Source organism: Podarcis melisellensis (assembly GCF_964234715.1).
Source record: "Podarcis melisellensis genome assembly, contig: HAP1_SCAFFOLD_190, whole genome shotgun sequence".
Classification (NCBI taxonomy): domain Eukaryota; kingdom Metazoa; phylum Chordata; class Lepidosauria; order Squamata; family Lacertidae; genus Podarcis; species Podarcis melisellensis.
This window is the reverse complement of record NW_028113016.1, coordinates 119,607-139,787: the sequence shown is the minus strand read 5'-3', so window position 1 is coordinate 139,787 and position 20,181 is coordinate 119,607. Positions and strand designations below refer to the sequence as shown.

Here is a 20,181-nt window from a genome sequence, read left to right as displayed (position 1 = left end):
TTGAGTATTTTTCCCACCAACTGCTCCAAGTTCTTGTTCCTCGTCAGTCGGTGCTGGGTTCAGTCCAAACGATAGGTTTGCAATGTCCAGTGTTTCCCTCTCTCTCACGGTTCCTTTCTGAAAGTCCTCGAGGTTTCTCTCCAAAAAGTGTTCTTTGTCTTGAGTTGTTTTTATTTTGGTTTTCTTCCCTTTGAAGTTGAAAGATAACCCTTGTGGGAATTCCCACCTGAATGGAATTTTATTTTGTTTCAGTAAATCAACTAAGTCTTTAAATTGTGTTCTCACCTCCAAAAAGTATCTGGGAATATCTTTAAAAATCTGTATTTGGGAATTTTTAATAACCAGTGCCTTCTGGAAATGTAGGTTCAATATTCTGTCTCTTTCTTCCTTAGATCTCAAGGTAATTAAACAATCCCTTGGTTTCTTGCCTTGCTTTCTGCCAATCCGGAAGGCTGTAGTTATTGCGAACTCATCTTCCTCTTCCAATAGCTCATCACTCCAAAATTCTTGGAACTTGTCTGTGAGAAATTCCCCAAGCTTGTCCTCCTCCTCCTCAGGTACCAGTCTCAATTTTAGGTTCTTGCCTTTCCTCTCCAGCTCCATAAGGGCCAAGGCTTCATCATGTTCATATACCTTCTTTGCAATAGGAACAAATTTCCCTCTAGTTTCCTCGGCCGTGGTCCTGGCGCTCTCAGCTATTTTCCTTGTCTCTGAGCTTTCCTGAATTAAACGATTTATAGAGTCAGTATTAGTCGATATTATCGTCGTGTTCAAGTCCAGTCTTGTTGTCAATTCTGTTAGTTTCTTGGAGTTCTCTGTAGATTGCTTGGTGAGTGATTCTAGAGATTCATTTATCCTGAGTAGAGCCTGTGTCATGGAATCCATTGATATCGTTGTTGCTCTTTCCTGTGTTGCTGATGCTCCTGCCAAGGAGCCTCTTTTCTTTTGAGCCTGAGCCTGCTTTGCTTTGGATCTTGTTGATATTTCATCCAGTGGACCGCTCATATCTCAAGGTCGTTCCCACAGGAACAGCTGCAAGTGGAAAATCCCACTGTTTTTGCCACAATACAACAACAGTCTCTCTTTTAGACCTCTAGAGGGAGTACATTATATCCATTACAGGAACAAAGAAACAGGGAAGGAAGTAGCCATACCAAGTTCCAAAAGTGAAAGTCCAAGCAAAGTCCCTACCTTGTTGCAATTTTAAATATTACAGTTTCTGTCCACTAAAGTCCCGTTATTTTGTTTCAGATAAATCTTGCTTTATATCACATCTAGTTTGACAGTTCATTCCCAGGCGCTCACTGTCCCAGCAGCCTGACCAGAGGTGTTGACAGCGGAAAACCTCCGTTTCCAAAACTTCTCTCTTCCACCAAGCAAAATTAAGTCAATTTTTCTTCCCCCCCTCTCCCACTCTCCAGGGGGGAGGTCCTCTTTCGATGTCAGGTTAACTAAGTTGCAAAAGATAGATACGATCCCTTTAAATGCAGCTTACTTTTTTTTCGTTGCTCAGTCAAACATGTAGCTCCGGGAGGCTGACTTCCTTAATTTTGCCTGACCCGTTTTCAGCCAAATCTTCTAAATTCTTAAGTTTTAAAGTCCCGTTCCCTTTGTTTGTCAATCTTACTCACGGGTATTATTTTCAATCGGTAGTTTCAGGAAGGAATCGGCGCTCTCCATCAATGGCGACGCGGCTTCGCTCCGTGGGCTGGGTTACGATCCTCAGCACCGCGCTCACACCCGCTGCCGCTCCGGAGCCTTTAAAAAGGCTCTTTCGCGATACCGGGGGGCGCAAAGGTGCCCACCGAATCTCCTTGTTCACAGGCTTCAGCGCCTGTGATTTTAGGGGTCCCCCGCTCGCCGTAGCGGGTCAGACCCGAACTCACGGAGCAGTCCTGCTTCGGAGCTCGAAGCTAGGACCACCATTAACGCTGGCGCCGACCGGAAGTCTATACAATTAATTCTTTTCACCCCTCATAATCATCCATTTTGAGTTTTGATATAGTTCTTGGCTGGATCTCTACAGTTTTTAATCCTGTAGGCAGTTCCATCAATATCTAGATCAGGTTTCTTTTTCCCGCAGAATCCTTTGAATCAGAAGAACATGTTTACTCTTGTTCTAATGGGGGTCTGAATCTCCAAGCATCTGGGTTGGCAAACTAAGGCCTGTGGGCCGGATCAGGCGCAATTGCCTTCTAGATCCGGCCTGCGGACGGTCCGGGAATCACCGCATGGATTGCCAGCACGCACGTTCTTTCCCTCTCCCTCACCCGGCGGCGCTTTTCTCCTCAGGGACGAGCAATCTTGTCCCACAACTGGTGCCATCAACGGGGGGGGGGGGGTCAGCTCACCCGCCTGCCTGCCTCAGAAGGGTGGCGCTGGGAAGGGGGTGTGACGCTGGATGCCGGCTGCTGCTGAGTTTTCCTCCCGCTCCTCCTCCCTCTCCCTCAGTCCGCCCTTCCTTCCTTCCTTTTCTGTGCCCCTTTTCTGTGCCGCTTCCTCACACGCTTTCTTCATCACCCCCTCCCTCCTTCATTCCTCCCATGGCATTCAGGCGGTTTGTTGCAGCGGCCGCAGCTACCGCTTGCGGGTTGGGAAGCAGCAGCAGTTGGTGGGTAAATGCTCTGGCAATGCCCCCGTTCCCCTGCCTCCGTCCGTGGCTCCGCCGGGGCTTCTGCTTCTGTCTTCACCGGCCAACACAGCCTCCAACCTGCCCTGGCACCTGGCTGGAGAAGCCCAACTGGGGCTACTGGGACAACAACTGGGACAGGTAAAGCCAAACATCTTCAGGCCTCTTTGTGGGCGGGCCAAAATCGCTCATTTCCCCCCAAAATATAGTCCGGCCCCCAACAAGGTCTGAGGGACAGTGGACTGGCCCCCTGCTGAAAAAGTCTGCTGACCCCTGATCTAGTAGATCCATTGTTGTAACCATATCAAAAAAGTATTTGGTATTTTGCCTTCTTCTGAGATACTTTCCCTCAGTGTTCTGTCATAGTCCAGTGATACTACTCCATTAAATTCACCCATAATAATTATATTTCTGTCAATTCAGTTCAAAATCCTTTATTAGGCATAGCACACCACACATTAACAAACAAACAACATATACAAACTGTATAAAATACGGGTACAGCAAACACAATTTATCCTAGTCCTATTCTTAACTCCTAGAAATTAATCCATGTACATGAATAACATAATACAATATAATATAAAATAATAATACAACACAGCAACATTACCTACTGAAGCAAGTGAACGTGATCAGGTACTCACTGGGTGCAAAATAAGGATCAGGCAGACTCGGCAAATGGAGAAAATGAAGGTGAAGTTTATTGCCAGGCAATAAGGACCCAGTTTGGAATCTCTTCCAAAAGGAACTGGGACCCCAATTGACAGAAATCCAGAGGTCTTTATACCTGAGTAGATCACAGCAAATCATAGATCATGAGACAACCATGAGACAGTCACGATATTGTCAGCAAATAATAGCCAATCAGCAAGCTTCTTGCCATGCTTCCAGCACCTGGTCAAACACCGAGTTCAAGTTCTGCTTTCCGATGCTTGCAGTGACGCTCTGTCTAACCTCTCCCCTAGTTATGACAGGACAGGGGTTTTGGAGATTTTGTGGTTTTGCTCTTCCTGTTCTTGTGGACTAATTTAGCCTGTATCTGAAGGGGATTTTGTACCAGAATCTCTGATTCACGTCTTCCCCATGTCCAGGGTACACAGATATTGTAGGGGAAAGGTCGGCTCTAAATCTTGCTGTTTCAAGCAGTGTGCAGTTAGCTAAGGCACAGCTTCCCTTTGATTCAAAATGGATTATAAAATACTGTAAGCCTTGATTATGTGTGAGCATATATGAATATATTGATTTCTGATAACTGATTATATGAATAGCATAGGGGTAGCCCTTCTTCCTTGCCTCACTACCATTAAAAACCACTAAGTCTCGTTATCATGGCCCATTCTTTCTTCATGGACAGCTCTTAAAAATTCGGCCGCTATTAAAGTAATTTGATCATCGCTGTCCGCCAGCATGTCCTGAACAGTTGGTTGAGTAAAAATCTGTTTATTGAATTTTAGGGCCTCATATAATTGTATTCTGGCATAACTGCCAAAATCACAGGAGAAGAATATATGTTAGTATTTAGTTCCTTTTTACTGCATTTGCAGAGACGCTCAGATTCTGGGATAGCCAAATATCTTCCTCTCACTACCACCGAGCGAAACATGTTAAATCTGGCCAACATAAACATCCTACACGATTCATGTTTCTTCAGATTTGTCATGTATCCCTTTTGGAAATCTGTACACAAAGGGAGATTTAAGTGGATAGGAGAGCAGGTGCTGTGCTTTGCAACCTCAAGCATGGCAACAGCACTTTTTTCTGTGAGAGTCTTCCTAATAATTTCCCATGTATCTTTGGGATCAGAGATTTCAAAGGCAGAGTGAGCCCTATAGAATCCAGTTTTCTCCTACATATCAATGATAGATTGTAGATTGCATTATCACTTAAAAGATCGTAAAGTAGAGAATTAGGGGATAGGGCTCTATAATGGAGGAAGATCCAATATTTCAAGGTCCTCAGCCATGCTCTTACTGATAAAGGCAATATTCCCAGCTCACAACATATTGTTTCATATTTTACTGAGTTTGCAAGTCCTAATAATGACCTCAAAAGGGAAGCGTGAAATTTATCCAGCCTCTTGAGGTCGCCTGAAATCCACACTGGTGTGCTGTATAGAAGTTGGGTACAAAGTTTCATATCAATCACTTGCAATACAGCTGGGATGAATCTGTTTCCTACTGGAGAAAAAAATAGGATTTTATATGATGGGCTGTCACTTTGGCCTTAGCTATAGCAGCACATATATGTGTATTCCAATTCATATTATTTTTGAATGTGATTCCCAGATAATTGAAGTGCTTAACTTCCTGTATTAGATGTCCATTAATTATACAGCCTTTTGGGTTCCCTCTCTTTCTGAATTGCATAATCTTTGTCTTCTCATAATTAATTTTGAGATTATTAAGAGAGCAATAGTTTGAGAAACTCTTAAATAATTTTTTTAAACCCAAAACAGAGAGTGAAATAATTACAGCATTATCTGCATAAAGTAGTAAAGAGAGTGGGCAATTGTTTAAATAAGTGGTTGCGTTTTGAAGGAATAATGGTAGGTCAGATAAAAAAAGATTAAATAGGGTAGGGGCCAAGATACAGCCTTGCCTAACTCATCGATTATTCAGAATAGGACCTGCAAGTCTACCATCTTTTGATACTTTAACATATATTTGGTTATTAGAATGTAAACTTTGAATCAGTGTAAGTAAATATGGGTCAATACCAAGGTGTTCTAGTTTAGTCCATAGTTTGTTGCGATCGACCAAATCAAAGGCACTTTTTAAATCCACAAATGCCACAAAGAGGGAGGGGCAAATGGTTGGGGACCAGTTTACCACAGGACCTGATCTGCTGTGGAGGGTGCATGGCAGGCGACTGAACTCCGATGCGACACCCTGGAAGTCCCAGAGCGCTGCATCAGTTAGAATGGGATGCTTAAGAAACCTCTACAGATTCTCAAAGGGGAGAAGAAAACATTTAGATGTATGGAGTGTTTGACATATTTCTCTCTGAGTTCACTTTCCTTCCCATCAATGAACTCAGATAATGGGAAATCAGTCTTAAATGCATGGAGTGCATGTGAAGTTCTGGTATTTGTATATAAAGTTGTATAGACAGGTCTTTAAAGAAATGAAGGTCATGTCTCACAAGTATAATAGCAGATATAATATAATGTTAGATAGGGAGGGGGAGAATCTGGGGTGCTGGGGTGAGTGATGATGGGCTGAGAGGCAGCTGATTTGGGGGCCTTGGTGGAGAGAGTTGGAAATGTTGGTGTTAGGAGTTGTGGTGGTAGTTTGGGAGCAGGGTTGGTGGGATTAGTATTATAGGAACAGCATCATAACTCCCATTGATGGAACAACAAAGACACAAAAAGACGAAAAGCATCTTATACATTTTGATGCTATGGCCTGTCGGCTACGCAAATAAAGTCTATTCATTCATTCATCTTATACATAGACTGAAAGGGCTTAAGGTCAGTGAGAAAGAGGAGGATTGGTTTGAGAAGATACTGAATTATTTGGGTAGGTTTGAACAATTTGGGGCAATTAAAATGTTAAAAGTTAAATAAACCTTGTGGAGGGAGGAGCATTAAGGTATATAGAATTGTACATATGGTTGAGCTGAATATGTTATTATTGAATATTATTGAATATGCATATTATTGAATATTGTATACCCAATGTATTTTTTATTCATAATAATAAAAGAAACAAAAAGAGTAGAAGCATCTTATACGTACTGCTAATATCCCAAACCTCATATATTGTTTATATTTTATGATAGTTTTTATTAGTTTTTTTATTAATAATAATACAATATAAGCAACATTAATACAATACCAATTCATAATACAATTAAAAAAGCCAATTATTCTATTCCAAATTAAGCATTTTTGGATGACTTCCCATGCTGAGGTCTTGGGGAGAGGCTGTTGTTGTTCCTTCTCCTGCTTCCATTCTTCCGTAAAGAAGGCTGATTGCTGAAGAATTGATGCTTTTGAATTATGGTGCTGGAGGAAACTCCAGCACCATAATTGGACAATGTTCTCGGAGCTACCAGCATGAGTTTGACTAAACTGCAGGAGGCAGTGGAAGACATGAGTGCCTGGCGTGCTCTGGTCCAGGGGGTCACGAAGAGGCGGACACGACTAAACGACTAAACCACAACAAGGGCTGACTTCCAGCTTTCCATTACTAATTTCCATCCATTAATAATTATATTCCATTAGGAATTATTTTTCTTTCTTGAGTGAAGGATTGCCACATCATAAAACAATGTAGTGCATGTATAGAGAAAGAACAAAGGCTGTTAGGATTTCATGCTCCCCAATGCTGATTTTATGTTTGATATATTTCACACACCTGTCTGAGTGGAGCGTGAGAAAGAAGAAGAAGAGTTTGGATTTGATATCCCGCCTTTCACTCCCCTTCAGGAGTCTCAAAGCGGCTAACATTCTCCTTTCCCTTCCTCCCCCACAACAAACACTCTGTGAGGTGAGTGGGGCTGAGAGACTTCAAAGAAGTGTGACTGGCCCAAGGTCACCCAGCAGCTCCATGTGGAGGAGCGGAGACGCGAACCCGGTTCACCAGATTACGAATCTACCGCTCTTAACCACTACACCACGACTGTCTTATCTCTCTTCCGGTGTGAGACTGAAACTACTTTCACTTTTATGTCGTTCTGTTTTGTTGTTGGAGCTGATGAGAATGGATGCCATTATGCATATGTATGTAAATGTTAAATAGTAGTTTAGAACTACGATGCCTCTTTCTTTTGCTGTGTTAACGCAGAAGGCTAGTGTGCATAAATCAAGATGGTTTATGTCGCTGGAGAAGAAGGGGATGCCTTTTCCAGAGCTATGCTCATTGGAGGACACTCGGAGATCTGGAAGGGGGGCTGCAGGTAGCCCAGAGCGTTTTCCAACAAGGGCTCCCCTTCACCCACAAGTGACAGGTATGGGAAGATCTGTGAGTGAGAGCTCACCCCTTCAACCCGGGGGGGGGGGCTTGCAAGGATAATTATTCTCAAATCCTCCTTAATTATTTACACTCCCCTGAGATTTCCTGTAACAGGAATAGCAGCTCCGCTGGGGGACGTCCTTGCAGAACAGAATGAGTAACAGAATGAGCTTCAACAGGGACAAATGTCAGGCCTTGCACTTAGGCAGGGAGACCCACCTGCACAAATAGAGAATAGGGGACACCTGGCTGACTAGCAGTACATGTGAGAAGGATCCAGGGGTCTCGGTGGACCACTAGCTTAACCTGAGTCCACAGGGTGATGCAGCAACAAAGAAAGATAACTCTATTCTAGGCTGTAGGGTAGGACTCGAACCCATGGCCTCAAGTTGCAAGAAAGGCGATTCTGACTAAACCTTTGCCAGCAAGAGCTGTTTGGCAGGGGAAGAGACTCCCATGAGAGGGGGTGATGCTCTGGCTCTGTCTTCAAAGGGGGAGAGGAAGGGGCAGAGCCCAGGATCTGGAGATGGCCAGCCCATGGAGAGGAGGGGCGGCGGAAGAGCTCTTTGCTACGAATGGGGAAAACCTTTGCATTTCAATCTTGCCTTTGAACCAAAGCTGTCCTGCGAGCAGCTCACATAAAATCAGCGGATCTATACATACATATAATGGGGGGAAAGGTAAAAGGCGTATCTAGACGGATCCTCGTGAATTCATATGATTTTTTCATTCAAATTAAATAAAACCACCATGATACTGTAGACTATGTCTTATTCTGTAGAGAGCATCAAAAAAATCATGCATCCACTATTTTGTGGAGCCGCAGGGGCGCAAAAACATGGTTAAAAAACACGGATCCTCATGGACCCTCATGACTTGTGCACAAGACCAACCCAAAGTCACCATCAGTTCAAACATCATGGCCAGGGGCACAGCCTGCACCACAAAAATCACGGATCCACGGTTATCTGGCCACTCCATGTACCAAAAACGTGGTTTTGAAGCACGGATCATCAGGCTTTTCGCATTGGGCCAACCCAAACTCACCGTCAGATCACACGTCATAGCCAGGGACACAACCTGCACCACAAAAAACTCGGATCCATGGGTTCCTGGCAATACCGTGGCCCAAAAACGTGGTTTTGAAACACGGATCCTCATGGATCCTCACGCTTTTTGCACTAGATCATCGCAAACTCACCATTAAATCACACATCATGTCCAGGGGCACAGCCTGCACCAAAAAAATCACGGATCCACGGCTTCCTGGCCACTCCATGGCCAAAAAACGTGGTTTTGAAGCACGGATCCTCATGGATCCTTGCGCTTTTTGCATTGGGCCAACCCAAACTCACCGTCAAATCACACATCATGCCATGGGGCACAGCTTGCACCGCAAAAAAACTTGGATCCATGGGTTCCTGGCCATACCGTGGCCCAAAAATGTGGTTTCGAAGCATGGATCCTCATGGATACTCACGCATTTTCCATTGGGCCAACCCAAACACACCATCAAATCACACATCATGGCCAGGGTCACAGCCCGCACCACAAAAAACTAGGATCCACGGCTCCCTGGTCATACCATGGCCCCAAAACATGGTTTTGAAGCGCCGATCCTCATGGATCCTCATGTTTTTTGCATTGGGCCAACCCAAACGCACCGTCAAATCACACATCATGTCCAGGGGCACAGCCTGCACCACAAAAATCACAGTTCCACAGCTTCCTGGCCATACCGTGGCCCAAAAACGTGGTTTTGAAGCACGGATCCTCATGGATCCCCACGCTTTTTGTATTGGGCCAACCCAAACTCACTGTCAAATCACACATCATGTCCAGGGGCACAGCCTGCGCCACAAAAAACTCAGATCCACGGCTTCCTGGCAACACCATGGACCAAAAACGTGGTTTTGAGACACAGATCCTCATATGGATCATCACACTTTTTGCATTGGGGAACCCCAAATTCACCCTTTATTCAAATATCATGTACATAACCACAGATCTGACCACAAACATCATGGATCTACTGCTTCATGGCCCTGGCCAGATGCTACCCTGGATATATTGGCCAATTTTTAGGTGGGTGTGCTGGGATGGAGGAAATGGAGTCGGCTTAATTTCTATCCATTAAAGATGGGCGCCCAATGGCTGGGCCAGAATGATTTCAGTTCGGTTTGCCAGCTCCCAGCTCTTCATGGGGCGCAATAGTCACCTGTAGCTGCCATCAGGAGTCCCTTTTTTGATCCTGGATGCTTCTGTTTCTATGGAGGCATTGGTCACAAATGTAGCCAAGCTGGAATTTTTGAATCTATGTCAGGTTAGGCAATCGGTACTGTACCTGTCCCTTTCCAACCTAGCCATGGTGATCCATGCAGTAGTCACCTGCAGACTAGACTACTTTAACTTGCTGTACACCTGAGCCGGAGAGTGCAGGGTATAAATGTGATAGAGAGAGAGAGAGAGAGAGAGAGAGAGAGAGAGAGAGAGAGAGAGAGAGAGAGAGAGATATATGCAGGGCTACCCTTGAGACTGCTCCAGAAACTCCATATGGTCTAAAATGCAGATGCATGAGTTCTTACTTGGACTTTGTGGAACATTCAGTTGGTTGGTCATCAGCTGGATTGGCTCCAGGTGGAGTATCGAATCAGGTTCAATGTTTTGGTGCTAATCTTTAAAGCCCTAAACAGTCTGTGACCTTTCTTATCTGTGGGAATTATCTTCCAATACAACCCCCATGAGTGTGACGCTCATCTAACAGCAACCTACTGGAGGTCCCTGGCCCAAAACATATCCAGCTGTCCTCAACCAGAGCCAGAGCCTTTTTGGTGGAACACTTTGTCTAATGAGACCAGGGCTCAGTGCAATCTATCTCAGTTCCCTCACTTGTCCTGGTGAATGGGCTTGCACATTCCTATGACCCTTGTGAGTGAAGCCGTTGGGAATCTCGTACTCCCAGCAGGGTCACCCAAGGCGGTAAGGTCAAAGTAAATTAAATATGCTCAGAGTCCTGTAGTGATTTCATGCTCTTTATTGCAGCTTGTAAAACAGTGACTGAATTTCCCCCCAAACCTCAGGCTTTTATATACATTATTTACAAAATGAGTCCCGTCTGACTGGCTAATTCTGCTTCCCTCCTGGAGCCTGGTTGGTCTTTTCCTGCAAGCCAATCAGTTCTTGCATTCTAAGATCCTGCTTGCCTATTGTTCTAGGATCCAAGCTTAGTACATAACAGGGAAGGAGCTAGACAAAGAATGATCCAATAAGTCCTCAACGGCAGAACAGGCGGGTGATAACAAGCAGTGTGTTACAACGGCTGTGAAGGCGGATGAAGGTTGCAGCAGATAGGAATCTATCGGTTTGTCGTGACTACTCATGCCATCAGAACAGAGCCCTACTGCGAAGACTGTGCGTTGGTCAGCGTGCACTGATCTACACACATAAAACAAATTCACGCACAGGCATCTTCCAAAAACCCAACCCAACCCCCCCCCAAAACCCTCCCCCCAAGGCGATCACTAAATGGCTACGGGGGCAGGAATGTGAAGCCCCTAGTCATGAACCGACACATGGGCAGTGGATACAGATTCAGTCGTTCTGACTCAGTGAATGAGGCAGTTGAGCAGCTCAGCAGCTGTGTCCATGACTGAGCAGCCCTTTTTAGGATCCACTATGCTCACCCCGAAAAGGGGAAGGGGCTGGAAACGGTGCCCTAAACATAGTATGCCTCCCTTTTTCCCTGACTGGATTACCGTGCTCAGGTGGAATCTCTTTTCCCATAGTTCGAATCAATTATTCTGCATCCTAGTCTCTAGAACAGCAGAAAACAAGCTTGCTCCCTCTTCAACATGACATCCCTTCAAATATTTAAACATAGCTATCATGTCACTCCTTAATCTTCTCTTCTCTAGATTAAAAAAATCCAGCTCCCTAAATCTCTCCTCATAGGGCTTGGATTCCAGACCTTTTACATTTTGGTCACCCTCCTCTGGACATGCTCCAGCTTGACAATACCCGTCAAGCAATTACAAATCCACCTAACAGTAGCTTTGTCTAGCCCACATTTTACTAGTTTTTTTGCAATAATATCACGGGGGACCTTTTCAAAGGCCTTACTGAAGTCAAGGTAAGCTGGTACAAGGGAAAGCAGGATTGTAATTACCGTAAAAATTACTGATCACTTTGGATCAGCAGTCTCAACCTAACCCGCTATGTGGGGAGAGCCACGTATTCCTTTGGAAGGCAAGTGGAATACAGTGTATACTGACAGCTGTTTTAAAAGATGTAACTGTAACTTAAAATCCAGTATCAGAAAAAAATAAAAATAGATGGTCCCTGTGTGGATAGTCATGTTTGCATGATGGGGCCACCTCCAGTGACCATGTGGCCTGATATAAGAGGGTTCTAAAATCAGTCCTGAAAGTAGATTGAGAATGACTCATGCATAGCTTTTGCTCTGCCATTAACAAGGTGAGCTGAAGCAAATTATTTTCTTTTCTTTTCTTTTTTTAGTAAGTTTTTATTAGAATTTTTTTTAAGGTTACAGAAGAAAAGAAAAAATATAAGTCAAAACAGAATCAAAAAAGAAAAAGAAAGAACAATACATAAGAAAACAAATATAATCCAAGAACAACAAAAATAAATAAAGAGAAACAAGTCAAACCTTTACATCACTTGCTTTAATTCGCTTACTTCCTTGATCTCCTCACACCTCCCATTTTGGTATTCTAATTCAGTTAGATATTTCAACAAATCCTTTCCAGCTTTGTTTTTATCTTAATAATTTATCTTAATATACTGTGATTTTACATTCTCTTCTTTCACAAATTCGTTTCTGCTTTAAAGATAAACTTTAATTTTTTTCCAATCTTCTTCCACCAACTCTTCTCCTTGGTCTCGGATTCTGCCAGTCATCTCAGCCAGTTCCATGTCGTCCATCACCTGCATCTGCCATTCTTCCTGGGTGGGTAGATCTTGTGTTTTCCAATACTTTGTGATAAGTATTCTTGCTGCTGTTGTGGAGCTGAAGCAAATTCTTGCCTCCCTTTGGGATTAGCAGTATTTCCTACAGCATTCTTGTTGAAGGGCATTGGAGAGTTAGGCGAGGGACATTTTTCTGTTGTTCCATCAAGCCCCCAGACAAGAATGCTACAGCATCAGCCCCAAACACTCAGTCCCATAACAAAAAATACTCAACAGGGTTAGGGCTGAGGGTAGGGGAAGTACAATCATGATCTTTCCAGTCCTCTAGAAGCTGACCCTTTTGGTCATTTTGGTCATGGAGCCAAATATCTGTTCCCAAGTTTAAAGATCTAAACAAGTAAAGAACAAGCTTGCCCTTTACATGCAAAAGCCCTGAAATTCAGCCCATTGGGCAATGGATCATGGGGCTGGGAGGAGGGAGGTAAGGACTAGTACCTTCTCTGCCCTCCACCTCCAACAGCTACACCTGAAAGTTTCATGATGGGGTTCGATTTGAGAAGCTGAATGTTTATAAAGGCACTTAGCCAATTTCTGCCACAGAAATTCTGAACAGAAACACTCTGCAGGTTCAGCCCCCAAAAGAAACTGCTCTATGGTCTCTGTGTTGGGAAATGGGAAAGGATCTTGCTCATCACCAACCTTCCCTCCGCAAATCAGTATCACTATGAGGCTGAACTGAACAGCTTGCTCCAGAGTTTTAAGAGATACGTTTCTGTGGTGTAGTGGTTAAGAGGGGTGGACTCTAATCTGGTGAGCTGGGTTCGCTTCCCCGCTCCTCCGCATGCAGGCTGCTGGGTGACCTTTGGCCAGTCAGACTTCTCTCTGAACTCTCTCAGGCCCACCTACCACACAAGGTGTCTGCTGTGGGGGTGGAAGGGAAAGGAGATTTTTAGTCACTTTGAGACTCCTTCAAGTAGAGAAAAGCAGGATATAAAAACCAACTCCATAAATAAGAATTCGATGGAAAAGGACCATCCCTGCCATGATGATGAAAACTATATGTTTGGATTTTGCTGTATTATACCAACCTGTGGAATATGACAGTTCGCAGTTTCAAAATCTATTTTTTTTAAAATAATTTTTTATTCATTTTCCAAACACATAATAAAAAACAAACAAAGCACAAAACAAAAACATACAAACACTTAAAACATGTATAATTTCATACTCTTATTTTCATGCCCTTCTTTCCCCTGACTTCCCCATACCTCCCTTTCGCTGCATCCTTGTTTTACATTTCTTTAGCAACTCCTCCAGTCAATTAACTTCTTGATTCCCTTTCATTAAATTTTCTTTAACTTATTAGTTACAGCTGTAATTCTCTATTTCTTATTCCTTGACATCTTAACACTCCTCAACTTTACAACAGTTTTTAAGATATATTTTAAATTTCTTCCAATCCTCTTCCACTGTCTCTTTCCCCTGGTCACGGATTCTGCCGGTCATCTCTGCCAGTCCCATGAAGTCAATCACCTTTGTCTGCCATTCTTCCAGAGTAGGTAGGTCTTGCGTCTTCCAATACTTTGCCAAAAGGATTCTTGCTGCTGTGGTGGCATACATAAAAAACGTCCTATCCTTCTTCAACACCAATTGGCCAACCATGCCCAGGAGAAAAGCCTCCGGTTTCTTAGGAAAGGTCCACTTAAGGACTTTCTTAATTTCATTATAGATCATTTCCCAAAAGGCTTTAATCCTCGGGCAGGTCCACCAGAGATGGTAGAAGGTACCTTCAGTCTCATTACATTTCCAGCATTTATTATTGGGCAAATGATAAATTTTTGCAAGCTTGACTGGGGTCATGTACCACCTGTAGATCATTTTCATTATGTTTTCTTTTAAGGCATTACATGCCGTAAATTTAACACCAGTGGTCCATAACTGTTCCCAGTCCGCAAACATAATGTCATGACCGATATCTTGTGCCCATTTAATCATAGCTGATTTCACCGTTTCATCCTGTGTATTCCATTTCAACAGCAAGTTATACATTCTTGACAGATTCTTAGTATTGGGTTCTAACAATTCTGTTTCTAACTTTGACCTCTCCTTCTGAAATCCTTGCGCTGCGCTCCAAAGGCTTCAGGCGGCTATCCCTGAAGCCTGGAGAGTGAAAGGGGTCGGTGCGCAGCGACCCCTCTCGCTCTCCAGGCTTCAGTGAAAGCAACGCGTAGCCTCTGGAGCGGGGAGGGAGCGCTCCCTTTGCGCTTCAGAGGCTTCGTGTTGCTATCGCTGAAGCCAAGGAGCCTGCATTCGCTCCATAGGACGCACACACATTTCCCCTTAAGTTTTTGAGGGTAAAAAGTGTGTCCTATAGAGCGAAAAATATGGTAGTCATATATTCTCCTATCAGCTCTAATAATAATATTGCAGTGGTGACATTAACAGTGCATTTTTGTGATTTTTGTAGTGCAACTCATGATTTTTGTGGTGCAGGCTGTGCCCCTGGACATGATGTGTGATTTGATGGTGAGTTTGGGCTGATCTAATGCAAAAAGCGTGAGGATCCATGAAGATCCGTGCTTCAAAACCACATTTTTGGGCCACGGTATGGCCAGGAACCCGTGGAACCGGGATTTTTGTGGTGCAGGTTGTGCCCCTGGCTATGACATGTGATCTGACGGTGAGTTTGGGTTGGCCCAATGCGAAAAGCGTGAGGATCCATGAGGATCTGTGATTCAAAACCACGTTTTTGGTCCCGTGATTTTTGTGGTGGATGCTGTGCCCCTGGCCATGATGTTTGAACTGATGGTGACTCTGGGCTGGTCTTGTGCAAAAATCATGAGGGTCCATGAGGATCCGTGTTTTTAACCGTGTTTTTGGGCCCCTGCGGCCCCACAAGATAGTGGATGCGTGATTTTTTTGATGCTGTCTACAGAGTAAGACATAGTCTACAGTATCATGGTGGTTTTATTTAATTTGAATGAAAAAATCATATGAATTCACGAGGATCCATGTAGATCCGCCTTTTACCTTTTTCCCCTTTGAGGCAATAAAAGTGGGAGGCCCCCCCAGGGCTGGGACTTGAACCACCTGGCAGGAATCCCTGGGGCGCCGCAATCCTACGTATGGTGGGTCCCCTTTGGGTGGAGACTGGGGAGTCCATGGAAGGGTTAATGGGGGCGAGAGAGGCCTGGAAGGAGACCCCCCCATCTCCCTCCTGGGATGGGGAGAGATTTGGCAGGAAGGCTGAGCCGGCCAGGGGGGGGGCTCTGGGCAAAGGGGACCCTGGGAGGGGGCGGAGGGAGGAAGGGAAGCATCCCTGGGGGAGGGATCAAAGTCATCTTGGAGAAAGAGAGAGGGCCTGGGGGGCCGCCTGCCTTGACTTCTCCCTCCTGCCCAGGAATCTGCCAGGACTCCAGGGAGAGATCCCTGAGCAGGAGCCCCGATCCAGCCACCCTCTCCTCCCCTGAAGCTCAGTCCTTGCCCTGCCTTAGGTCCCAAATCAGGAGCTGCAGGGGGCGCTGGGGGCTGTTAGAGCGACTCCAACCATGGGGGGGGGGAAGAGGAAAGGGAGGTAGCCCACTTTATTATTTCCCCCCCTTTGAGGCTTCTCTCTGGGCAACTCCAGTCTCCCTCACATGCCTGCGTTTCTGTGCAGAAGCATCTAAAGGGCTCCCCCCCCCCCAGAGACACCTGGGCCCAACTCCTTCTCACCTGGTTTCCATTGTTCCCAATATATTAGATCTCTTAACTCTGTGGGATTTAAGGGATAGGGAAGATTGCTATGGAAATGGCTGGGTTCCCGGGTTCCCCCCTCAAGAGCCTGCCTTATTATTATTATTGCATCAATGTGCCCCACCTCCCCCATTCCGCATTTTCAGAGGAGGGGGAAGAAGGGGAAAGTTTGTCCCACCAGATAAGACTCCCATCCTCCCTGGCCATGGGCCATCCTTGCTTGAGCAGGTGGTACTTTGAGTCCAACCACATCTGGAGGGCCAGAGATGCCTCAACTCAGCATAGAAAGTTCCTCCAGGGCTCGGTGTTACTTGGGAGTTGGTGGAACTGGATCTTAAGGGTTCTTGAGACATTTCCAAGGGATTGTGATTGGTATCCAGACCGTAACACTATAAAGCCAAGGTGTCCCCACTGAGCAGTTTATCAACCCTGCTGGTCGCTGGGGAAGACCTTCTGAAGGAAATTATTTGTCCCCAAAGTTGCTTCCTTCCTTTCTCCGCTGCTGCTGCCCACACTAAAGGAATGTCTGGATGAAATCCCAGGGATGTCTGGCTCCTATGTCCAGTTGATATTCTAGAAAAAAGTGTGGCTAAGATTCTGAGTCACAATCGTGGCTGAGAAATACAGCCAGGGAATATGAAACTGATTTGAAGATTGATTTCTTCTTTACACATTATTGTTGTTGTTATTATTATTATTATTATTATTATTATTATTATTATTATTATATTACATTCAGGAGGACACACCACTGGTTTAATCTTCTTTCTTTTCTTCCCACAATCAGTGTTATTCACCTTTAATACTCACCTTTTTCAGTGACATACATATTTTTATCTTGTGATCTTCAGATGAAGAGAGGTATAACAGTTTAATAAATAATTCCCAGTTGGAGCAGAGCTAGAATATCCAGAAGCCCTTGGCCACCCACAGCAAAGGAGGAAGAATAGTAAGAGAGGCCTGGACAGGGAATCTCCGCTAAGATAAGCCAGTGTCAGGAGGCGGGTGCGAGACCTGGCGGCATATAATTATTATAAATCATAATTGGGGTGGGTGTCTCAATCTGGCCTTCCCAGCAATCAGGCTCCAGCTGCTTTCCTTCTGCATCTCCAGCTCTCTCCATTCCATAATGCAAGACTGAGAGATGGAGGTCCAACCCCAAGAACGTTCTCCAACTGAGCACTCCTTCAACCGACCACAAGCACCAAGCCTTGTCACTAGACTTATATATGGGTCTCCAGAAATGGTCAGTATGGACATCCTGAGGCCAAAGGGACGGTGCAGGTGATTAATAAACATCTAGAGGTCGAAGGGGACAGAATGTGGCCCAAGGGGTGGAGGATTATAGTGTAGAAGATGAAGAACTTCATGATGAACTTAGGACCCTGAGGAATATTGGAACATACAGCAGCTCCCTTTCCTGTGAGAAACCACTTTTTATATAACGTAAAGCCCACAGTTCAACCGTATTCTAAGATAATGCTGCTCCATTAACAATAATTAAGGGTTATAAAAGGCTGATGATGCATGACCATTATTTTACATTATTTCATTTGCCTTTCCTAAAAAATTGGAACATATGGAGGACTGGAGAGATTGTAAAAGACGTTAAAATAAGAGCAGGTGCTAATTGATGTATGTAATAGTCCTTTGCAGATGACACAACCTTGATGGCAGAAAGTGAGGAGGAATTAAAGAACCTTTTAATGAGGGTGAAAGAGGAGAGCACAAAATATGGTCTGAAGCTCAACATCAAAAAAACGAAGATCATGGCCACTGGTCCCATCACCTCCTGGCAAATAGAAGGGGAAGAAATGGAGGTAGTGAGAGATTTTACTTTCTTGGGCTCCATGATCACTGCAGATGGTGACAGCAGCCACGAAATTAAAAGACGCCTGCTTCTTGGGAGAAGGGCAATGACAGGCCTAGACAGTATCTTGAGAAGTAGAGACATCACCTTGCCAACAAAGGTTCGTATAGTTAAAGCTATGGTTTTCCCAGTAGTGATGTATGGAAGTGAGAGCTGGACCATAAAGAAGGCTGATCGCCGAAGAATTGATGCTTTTGAATTATGGTGCTGGAGGAGACTCTTGAGAGTCCCATGGACTGCAAGAAGATCAAACCTCTCCATACTGAAGGAAATCAACCCTGAGTGCTCACTGGGAGGACAGATTGTGAAGCTAAGGCTCCAGTACTTTGGCCAACTCATGAGAAGAGAAGACTCCCTGGAGAAGACCCTGATGTTGGGAAAGATGGAGGGCACAAGGAGAAGGGGGCGACAGAGGACGAGATGGTTGGATAGTGTTTTCGAGGTTACCAGCATGAGTTTGACCAAACTGCGGGAGGCAGTGGAGGACAGAGGTGCCTGGCGTGCTCTGGTCCATGGGGTCACGAAGAGTCGGACACGACTAAACGACTAAACAACAACAACAATAGTCCTTTGTTCTCTTCCTAGAAAACAAAAAGGATTTTCTCCCTACCCCTCCCCATTGAAAGAAGACAATAGAGAAGCCAATCAGAATTCTGGTGGGCCATGTCTAATGGGAATAACGAAGAAACCATTTAAATGCATGGAGTGTAAAAACAAAGAACATAAACAATTTGAAAGTATGGAGTGTGGAAGGAGCTTCACTGACAGTGGAAACCTTAGAAAACATCAATGGTCTCACACAGGGGAGAAACCATTTAAATCTATGGTGTGTGGAAAGAGCTACAGTCGGAGTGGAAACCTTAGAATCCATCAACGGAGTCACACAGGGGAGAAACCATTTGAATGCATGGAGTGTGGAAAGAGCTTCACTACTATTGGGAAACTTAGAATGCATCAACGGACTCACACAGGGGAGAAACCATTTAAATGTATGCAGTGTGGAAAGAGCTTCAGTCAGAGTGGAGAGCTTCGAATTCATCTACAGACTCACACAGGGGAGAAACCATTTAAATGCATGGAGTGTGGAAAGAGCTTCAGTCAGAGTGGACACCTTAGAATTCATCTACGGACTCACACAGGGGAGAAACCATTTAAATGTATGGAGTGTGGAAAGAGCTACAGTCGGAGTGGAAACCTTAGAATTCATCAACGGAGTCACACAGGGGAGAAACCATTTAAATGTATGGAGTGTGGAAAGAGCTTCACTGAGAGTGGAAAACTTAGAATTCATCAACAGACTCACACAGGGGAGAAACCATTTAATTGCATGGAGTGTGGAAAGAGCTACACTACTAGTAGAAGCCTTAGAATTCATCTCACACTGGGGAGAAACCTTTTAAATGTATGGAGTGTGGAAAGAGCTTCAGTGGGAGTGGACACCTTAAAAATTCATCGACGGATTCACACTGGGGAGAAACCATTTGAATGCATGGAGTGTGGAAAGAGCTTCAGTGGGAGTGGACAGCTTAGAATACATCGATGGACTCACACAGGGGAGAAACCATTTGAATGTATGGAGAGTGGAAAGAGCTTCACTACTAGCGGAAGCCTTAGAATTCATCAAAGGACTCACACAGGGGAGAAATCATTTAAATGAATGTAGTGTGGAAAGAGCTTCAGTCAGGGTGGAAACCTTAGAATTCATCAACGGAGTCACACAGGGGAGAAACCATTTAAATGCATGGAGTGTGGAAAGAGCTTCAGTCAGAGTGGAGACCTTAGAAAACATCAACGAACTCACACGAGGGAGAAGCCATTTAAATGCATGGAGTGTGGAAAGAGCTTCAGTCACAGTGGAAACCTTAGAATTCATCAACGGAGTCACACAGGGGAGAAATCATTTAAATGCATGGAGTGTGGAAAGAGCTTCAGTCACAGTGGACACCTTAGAATTCATCAACGGAGTCACACTGGGGAAAAACCTTTTAAATGTATGGAGTGTGGAAAGAGCTTCAATGGGAGTGGACACCTTAGAATTCATCTACGGACTAACACAGGGGTGA

At 44.6% G+C, this 20,181-nt stretch overlaps 2 protein-coding genes across 2 annotated transcripts in view; both read left to right on the top strand.

Annotated features, from left to right (window-relative positions):
• The window catches only part of LOC309362413 (uncharacterized protein), a 107,178-nt gene that overhangs the window by 9,765 nt on the left and 77,232 nt on the right, over positions 1–20,181 (top strand). The gene's annotated exons all lie outside the window — the stretch shown is intronic.
• LOC309362418 (uncharacterized protein) overlaps positions 1–20,181 on the top strand; it is a gene marked incomplete at both ends in the record, with an annotated part of 27,381 nt that extends 7,200 nt beyond the window's left edge. The window contains 2 exons of the mRNA XM_081931764.1: positions 18,704–19,520; positions 20,176–20,181. Coding sequence (XP_081787890.1) covers positions 18,704–19,520; positions 20,176–20,181 — 823 coding nt within the window. The remainder of the gene's footprint in view (positions 1–18,703; positions 19,521–20,175) is intronic.